Source organism: Priapulus caudatus, unplaced genomic scaffold (assembly GCF_000485595.1).
Source record: "Priapulus caudatus unplaced genomic scaffold, Priapulus_caudatus-5.0.1 Scaffold131, whole genome shotgun sequence".
Classification (NCBI taxonomy): domain Eukaryota; kingdom Metazoa; phylum Priapulida; class Priapulimorpha; order Priapulimorphida; family Priapulidae; genus Priapulus; species Priapulus caudatus.
Genome location: NW_014577192.1, coordinates 347468 through 356418, shown reverse-complemented (window position 1 = coordinate 356418; position 8951 = coordinate 347468). Strand labels below are relative to the sequence as shown.

The window sequence follows — 8951 nt, the reverse complement described above, 5'->3', positions numbered from 1 at the left end:
CACGCACGCACGCACGCACGCACGCACCCGCGCACACACGCGCACACACCCACACACACACACACACTCACACACACACACAGCATATATATATATTGCTATATAGAAAATAAATGTTGAGATCGAGCCATATGTACAGTAAAACGAAGCTACCGGAGAAGATTACATAGCCATGACAGCATATGAATACCGACGAAGATCATTAATAATTAATGAGACAAACGCATGATAATTTAATGATAATAATAGACCCTATACTCGGTCTATCCTCTATTGTTTCAACGGGCTGCTATCACAGCTGTGTGGATAACCGCCATTACTGCTAATAGAAAGTTTTCGTGATGAGATTCCAACCACCGACCTCCATTGCATCAACCTCACGTGATCGATGGAGAAATAACAGCAGCTGCATATGCTTGGAAATCATCCCCCCGTTTCAATAATCACGATTAAAAAATAGTTCACATAATAATTATGTAATTATTGCTTGTAATTCTTTGTGATTCGCCCAACCGTTTGGCGCAATCGCGTTGTGTCTTTATTTTGGCAAATTCGTTAGTTAGTTCGTTAGTTGGTTCGTTAAAGATAAAATAATGCGGATTGCATTGTCTATTGGCGATGTGTGCACGGTCGGTGTAGCATGCATGGTATCAAAAGTGAATAATAAAAGATATAATATTATTCACTCCTGATGGTATATATCAGAAGTAGATAATAGGGAATTCCCTATTATCTACTTCTGTATATATCCCTTGATGGTAACCCCCCCCCCCCTCTTGCGCGTCAGCAACGAACGTCAAACCCGAGTCACAGTTATGACGTTCGCTACCAGACATGCCCATGCCCACGCGCAATGTAGCGCGGGGGGGGGGGTTGACATAGAGAAGGATGTATACTACGCTACAGGGGAAAAGCCATGCTATACGATAGGCACATTACAATTCTACGGAGACCCACTCGCCGGTGAATATATGCTGTCGTCAGCATTATTACATTCCGCGCTGCATGGTTCATACTTTCTATGATTGCACCGCACGCTCGGAAACCACATGTACTTTCTATTTTATACGTATAAATATATTTTTTTCTCAATTCAATCCTTTCAGTAGGAGCATCCGTCAGCCTCTGCGCGCTGCGACAACGCTTACTGTATTGTGCGAATGCTAATGTCATCTTGAGTTGTCAATAGCCGCCACGATAAGGGAAAACACAACCTCTTAATCAAACTCCATGCACATATTACAGCGTATATATGTTAGTGTATTCTGCACATGTAGCCAGCAATCGCGTCATTACGTGGCCCGTTTCGGAAGCTGTTAAAATCAACCCGCCACCTCCACCCCGTGGGATAACATCGCACCTTATTACCGACACTATAAACCACATCGCATGCAATGTTCCTCATACCAAAGATGAACTGAAACGCGATAAGTATTCCATCGTGAATGTACCCCATGCATGCGCCTACGCTAGCTGTACATGAGATACACATGCCGTCGACGTGTTTGCTGAATTCCAAGTGGTCGTAGATGATAAGTGTATTTGCGAACACTACGTAGTGCCGACTAGGGGCGTCACGTACGTCGCACCGTGCTGATGGGGGAGGCGTTAGCACTTGTACGGCGTATAGAAGCAGTAGGACGTGATATAGATCGTGTCCAGTACGCTTTCGACACACAACGATAACAATATGGAACGATAAAATGATAGAGAAAGGGAGAGAGAGAGATAGACACACAGAAAGGAAGACAGACAGACAGACAGACAGACAGACAGACAGACAGTCAGACAAACAAACAAACAGACAGACAGACAGACAGACAAACAAACAAACAGACAGACAGACAGACAGACAGACAAACAAACAAACAGACAGACAGACAGACAGGCAGACAGACAGACAGACAGGTACAGAGAGATGGGCAGGTACAGAGATAGATAGAGAGAAAGATAAGCAGAGCAAGAGAGAGGGAGATAGATAGAAATAGATAGAAAGAGTTAGGCAGACTAAGAGAGAGGGAGAGAAAGAGAGAGCGAGCGATAGAAAGAGAGAGAGAGAAAGAGAGAGAGAGAGAGAGAGAGATAAAGAGAGAGGAGACGAGGAAAGAGAGAGAGAGAGAGAGAAGAGAGAGAGAGAGAGACAAGACGAGAGAGAGAGAGAGAGAAAGAGAGAGAGAGAGAGAGAGAGATGAGAGAAGAGAGAGAGAGAAAGAGAGAGAGAGAGATTTGCGAAGAGAGGACCACACACACACACACACACACACACACACACACACACACACACACCACACACACACACACACATATATATATATATATTATATAATATATATATATATATATATACCACACTGAGAGAAAGAGAGAGAAAGAGAGCGAGAGTGTGTGCGTGAGAGAGAGAGAGAGAGAGAGAGAGAGAGAGAGAGAGAGAGAGAGAGCGAGACAGCTATAGAGAGACAGAGAGACAGAGAGAGGGGGAGCGGTGACAGAAAGAGTTATTTTCGTCTGGCAGCGTCGCTCGACTATCTGCCGGGAGTGCTAATCAATATAATCGATGCATTGATTGGTTTATTGCATTCACGAGCAGGTATCCATTACCTAGCACTAGGGGAATAATCGCACTGTGTATAGCGTATGATTAGCAGCTAATGTCATCATAACCGCCGGCCATAGAGGCGTGTATACAGTGGAATTACATTAGGTCGATGCTCTCACCCTGCCTTTCAATAACATACCCGATTCGTAAACACATACGACGTGCACACGCACATTGACATCCAGGCCCATACATACACACGCACGCATGCACGCGCGCATCCACTCCCCCGCGCAAACACGCGTAAACACACACACACACACACACACACACACACACACACACACACACACACATGCACGTGCGCACGCGCGCTCGCACGCACACACCTGCGGGCTCATGATGAAGTGCCCACATGATGCAGCTGACTAATAAATTCTACCTGCTTATATATAATATATATATATCAGGAGTTAATAAAGACAAAATTTGTCTATTTAAATATATATATATACCCTCAGAGACTACGAATATCATTGAATAGTTAGCGCGCACAGTCACGAGCGAGCCTCACCTGGTACGAGCGCATCGAACCCACTGTCGTACAGAAGCGTGTCAAACGGATCGTTGTAGTCTCTGTACATAGCGTGAAACATGGTGTCGCTGAGCTACACGCCTCTGTTTCTCTCTCTCTCTCTGTCTTTCTCACTCTCTCTCCCTCTCTCTTACGCGCGCACGATGAGCGGTCGCAGCTGCTGACACCGCGCCTTCACGCGCTAGCAACAGATGACTCGCACTGACTCTCCGTACGTGACGACACCTGGTGGCGTATTGCGCGGCGCGACGTGCGCAGTCGGCGACGGTCGGGAACGGCAACTCGCATGTCGCAGCTCCTCGCGACTGTCGTCACGCAGCTGCCGGTTGCTCGGGAGGGGATGCGTGCGACGAACGAAGCCGCGTTGTTCGCTGAAGCCCTGCGTATGTGCGGGAGGATGAGGATGCGAGGCGAGCGCGGTCGGAGGCTGCGTGATGAGTCGAAGAGGAAGGAGGGACGCAAGAATGCTCCCCGGCGGCTGTCACGCGAGTCTGCTCCGGTTGGCTCGACGTCGGCGAATGCAGTTGTCGCTGTTGCACTCGTTTGGGTAATTCGCAGACGGATGCGAGTGCAGCGCTCGAGTTGGCAGCAGTGCCGTCGGAGCGCGGCGGCGCGGAATTAGGGGGACGGCTCAGACTGCCGGGCGCCGGGGGAGTGCCGCCCGGCGATTATGCACGCAGGCGCAGTCGCGCGCTGATAATGACTTATGTTATGTGCGTCGTGTTATCTCTGTCTGGCGATTTATTTCGCTCTCACTCTCGGTTAAACTCGCTCGCTTCCGGCATGTAGGGTTTTCCGCCTGGCTCTTTCTTGCTCTCGCTCGCCGCTTCTTTCGCTCTCCGCTTCTCTCTCACTCTCTGTCTCGCCCTCTCTCACTCTTTCTCGTTGTCTCTATTTGTATCTCACTCACAAGTTTGTGTGTGCGTGTCTGTTTCTCCCTCACTGTCTCTGCTTCGCTTTCTCTGTGTGCTTCCCCGTCCTTCTCTCTCTCTCGTTCCCTTTCTATCTCTCGCGGTCTGGCCTTCTTTGTATCTCCGTTTGTTTCCTTCTTTCTCTCCTCTCTCTTCTCTCTCTCCCTTCTCTCACAGTTTTACACGCCCTATATGTACTAGTGTAGTACAGTACTAGTGCGAGCTGCTGCGTGGGATTCGCTCGGATGTCCGGCGCCTAGGAGGCCTCCCCGCCTTCCACACACAGCGATCGAACTCACGTCTCCTCTCCTCGCCTTGCGGTTGTTTTCCTCACACGCCGCGCAAGACGCCACGGCGACACGCGCTGCAACCTCGCCGCGCGACGCAAATTGTTCGAGTCAATATTTGAACGCGGCGGTATCGAGGAAGAATTGATTGTTTTTGCGAAACTGTCCCGCTAGGCGCGTCGGCCGCTCAAGCACGATCAGACTCTGCACGAGACACACACACACACACACACACACACACACACACACACACACACACACACACACGCTCTCGTTAAATGTAATCGCTAAGGCACACACACACACTTGACGGCAGCAGCGGCGGTGGCGGCGGCGCGTTCGTTCATGTAAGACACGCGCGTCAAGGGTAAGAAAGGCAGCCGATAGATAGCGTTCGTTCGCCTGGGACGTGCGTGCTGCGCTGTACGTGCGTCCGCTGTACGTGCGTCGACTGTACTGCGTCGATGTACGTGACGTTCGCATGTACGTGCGTCGGCTTGTATGCGTGCGTCGCTGATACGTGGTCAGACGTCGTCGGTCCGTCGTCTGATGTACTGTGGTCGGCTGTTACGTGCGTCGCTGTACGTGCGTCGCTGTACGTGCGCCGCTGTACGCGTCGGGCGTACGCTGCGTACGTGGCGTCGCTGTAACGTGCGTCGCTGTAGCGTGCGTGCGCTTGTACGTGGCGTCGCTCGTACGTGCGTCGCTGTACGTGCGTCGCTGTACGTTCGTCGCTGTACGTGCGTCGCTGTACGTGCGTCGCTGCACGTGCGTCGCTGTACGTGCGTCGCTGCAAGTGCGTCGCTGTACGTGCGTCGCTGTACGTGCGTCGCTGTACGTGCGTACGTCGCCGACGTTCGTAGAGACCGCACACGCGCGCTCTGCTAGACTTGCGTCAATGCCACTAACACTGTCCGTCCCGCGGTGCTCACCTCTACAGCCCACCTGTCACCTTGACTAACTGATTACTCCCATCGATGCAAGGTAGGCGATGTAACACTGTGATAGCGCATGCGCGCGGCGATCCACGAACCTTCGTGCAGGGTGACTAACACTCTCACTGCTGTCAGGCGTAAACGTGCCTATATACATACGTATATATATATATACATTTATATATAGATGTAGATATGTATATAGGTATATAATATAGAGATGTAGGTATTGATAGGTAGATTGATTAACTCCTCGGTCTTCACACACGTTCACCTACACACCTACCACACACACAAACACGCGCGTCTGACACACGGCCGGGTGCACCTCGCACGATGGCGGACCCGCTCCTCGCTCGTCGCGGTGTGCACACAGATGCTCACAGCGGCCACCTCAAACACGCGGGGCACACCTGTACGCGCTCACAGTCAGCAGACGTACAGCGACGACCCGTGAACACACCTAGCTGCTGCTGCTGCTGCTGCTGCTACTACTACTACTACTGCTGTAGAGGCGGCTGCGGGTTGACCTGACAGACACTAGTGCGGACGCGGTCGCGTGCACTCACAACCGCCCGAGGGACTTTGCTCGCGAGCAGATCGACGCGGCCGCGCGGCACGTCGCCGCCGTTTAACAAACAAAACAACAGCGAAACGCACAACGTGATGTGTACATGTACGGGGGGCGCTCTTTAAACTCAGTGAATGCTGTCTCTAATACGGTTTCTTCGTATAGAGATAATCTGTATTGATAGTATAGCACAAAGATATTATCTAATCGAAACTCGCTTGCTCGTTGTAAACGCCGTATATAGGCGGAATTCTGCGGGCGGTCCGATGTTTGATCACGGATATAGCGCAGACGTGATCAGACGTGTGATGGACACGGCAGCACGCCGCGTCGTAGATGGACACGGCATTTCAGCTGCAGCGAGATCTAACGGCCAGCCGACGATTTCGGTTTATTTACCACAGCAACTCGTCACCAAGACACGTCCAGGAAGTACACGAAATCCACGAAGGCAGAGAACACGCGACGACGTACGAATACTTGACGTCGTTGTGCAGGCGACATGTACGCGCTAGGTTCGTACACGCGTGGCTGAGACATAGCCATAATAGGAAGCAGTGACGTAGCAGGAGAATTACCGTGATCAGTATGTGCCTGCGCTAATACCTATTAAATCACCTAATGCGCGTTAAACCAGAAATAGAAATAAGCTCATGAAAATGCAATGTTTTGTAATAGAAGAATGGCTTAAATGATCTATCATTTTAATTAGCCATTTATCGAGCATATTAATTAGAAGTATTGCTTAGAAAAGAATACATTTTTAATGGGCTTATAATTATTTCTATTTTGAAGAGAGGGAGAATGAGAAGGGGAGAGAGAAGGGGAAGAATGAAGGATAGGAGAGTTTTAATTACCTTTATCTTGCTTGATATCCTGATCCCATACGCTGAAACCATTGCTCTTCAGTGTATCAGGAATCACTGCGTATACCAGATAAAAAACAACGATTTACTTCGCCGATAGATAAATAGAAAACACTATAAATTGAAGAATCAGTAAGCGATAGCGCTTCCGCGTACATTATTTCAATCTCCCCGATTGTGCGAGCAACGACAATGTCTACAGAAAACATAAATTAGAAGCTCGTTTACACAAAATCAACGACGATATCGGAATTCGTAAAAAGATGTGAGCGATTGCGAGATGAAAGCAACGCCGGAATCGCCATAGCAACGCACGCACACACACACACGCACGTACCCACGTACACATAAGGAAACATCCGCTCGATTTGTATTGTGGTGAAGCACAATTTCGCTCTAGATTTTAAATACGAAAAACACGCAAAAACGGAGAAAAATTTTCTTTCCGTGAGAAATTTCGCATCGCATCTATATACCTCTGATGATGATTCCGCTGCTCTCCTTGGTGACGTCATAAAGTCGTTCGGCATCGTCGACGTCTTCTGGGTCGGAGCTGGGCTGAATATTGTAAGTATCACCTACGGTAGAGACAAACGAGCGCCAAATAAACCATCAGCAATATGATAGCAATAGCAACTCACAGTCAAACCCCAAATATTTTTCCCCACCGAAATTCCACGCGTTTTGCAAACGAATTATTTTTGCCCAAACTCTCCACAAGTTCACCGCGAATTGTACGCTAGCATGACGCAAAACGCATTCACAAAAAAATCCTACATTCCTATACTTCAAAAATTTGCACAAAACTCTCAATTTCTCATCTCGCTCGTTTTCGTGCTGTTTTTTTTCTTTCTCTCTCGCGAGATCCCGCGATTAGGGAAGCCATGCACCTGCGTGAAACCCGGACGCAGACGTCGGCGGCTCGTCCGTCGCAGCATCACGTGCATCGATCTCCCTTTCACCCTCCCCCACAAGCGATGTAGAAACAAGTGGACGAAGACGCATAGCCGCTGTCGTTGCCATGCGAACAGTAGCGCAGGCGAAGAAATTTCCTGTCATTAGGGCTTCAGCTGATGATGGCTTCGACTCCCCGTTCCCACGAACGCTCGCTCTCTTCTCACACTGACCAGACTAAATCCACTCCAGCCCATATCCTGCTACTTTTGCTCGAACGTTTATAGTGATTTGTCGGCGCAGTATCTTCAGCAGTATTGCGTTTCGGACCTGTGATGACGTCACCTCGCACAAGATGTAACGACGACGGACTGTATACTAACTCAACCGCGAACGAGTCAGTCGCTATGTTCCGTCTCTCACCGTTCGTTACATCCATGCCTAAACGACACCGTAGATATAACTTGTCAACAATTGTCAACACTTGTCAACAATTGTCCACACTTGTTAACAATTGTCCGCACTTGTCAACTAAAAACCAAGCTATCGCTATTAATTCCCTGTGAATATCTAAGCTGATAGAGCAATCTTGCAAAATAACGTATTGCCCGCAGTCATAGACCGGTAAAAATTAAACAGGACAATCTAATTGTCATGGATTTCGCTATATTTTATAAAGTACAAAACGACACTTCGAAATCCAGACTGACTGGGTTTTCCGACGAGGTTTTTTGTTTGGAGATCGAAACGGATTGGCTGCCCAATTAAGCCCACGACTTACACGATCATTCTTTGAGTGCGTCTAACTTCCTATCTATAATGCAGTGTTTACAGCAGAGGACGCTGAATCATTCGATGCGCATGCTCAGTCTGTTCCGACAGCGAGTAACGAACAAAAGCGCAGTTGGATCCGCAGGGTGGCGCAGATCAATGGGGTTAGCTGCTAGAAACAGTTGCCGCTGGAGGGCAGCACATCTGCAGAGGTGAAGATTATCCGCGTACCCAGATGCACACCCGGGATAGAGTGGGGGAAGTGGGTGTTTATTCTTTTGTGTGTGCTGAGGAGTTGTGTAATATGTTTATTGAGATTCACTGTGATATTAGTGGTGCATATGTGAAGTGGGTGTTTATTCTTTTGTGTGTGTGCTGAGGAGTTATGTAATATGTTTATTGAGATACACTGTGATATTAGTGGTACATATGTGAAGTGGGTGTTTATTCTTTTGTGTGTGTGCTGAGGAGTTGTGTAATATGTTTATTGAGATACACTGTGATATTAGTGGTGCATATGTGAAGTGGGTGTTTATTCTTTTGTGTGTGTGCTGAGGAGTTATGTAATATGTTTATTGAGATTCA

The 8951-nt window shown here is 48.6% G+C and overlaps 1 protein-coding gene across 1 annotated transcript in view; it reads right to left on the bottom strand.

The window, feature by feature from the left end:
- The window catches only part of LOC106805867 (protein kinase C iota type-like), a 33732-nt gene that overhangs the window by 21000 nt on the left and 3781 nt on the right, over positions 1-8951 (bottom strand). Inside the window, exons 2-3 of the mRNA XM_014807639.1 lie at positions 7178-7279; positions 6693-6758 (exon numbers count right to left, since the gene is read on the bottom strand). Coding sequence (XP_014663125.1) covers positions 6693-6758; positions 7178-7279 — 168 coding nt within the window. The remainder of the gene's footprint in view (positions 1-6692; positions 6759-7177; positions 7280-8951) is intronic.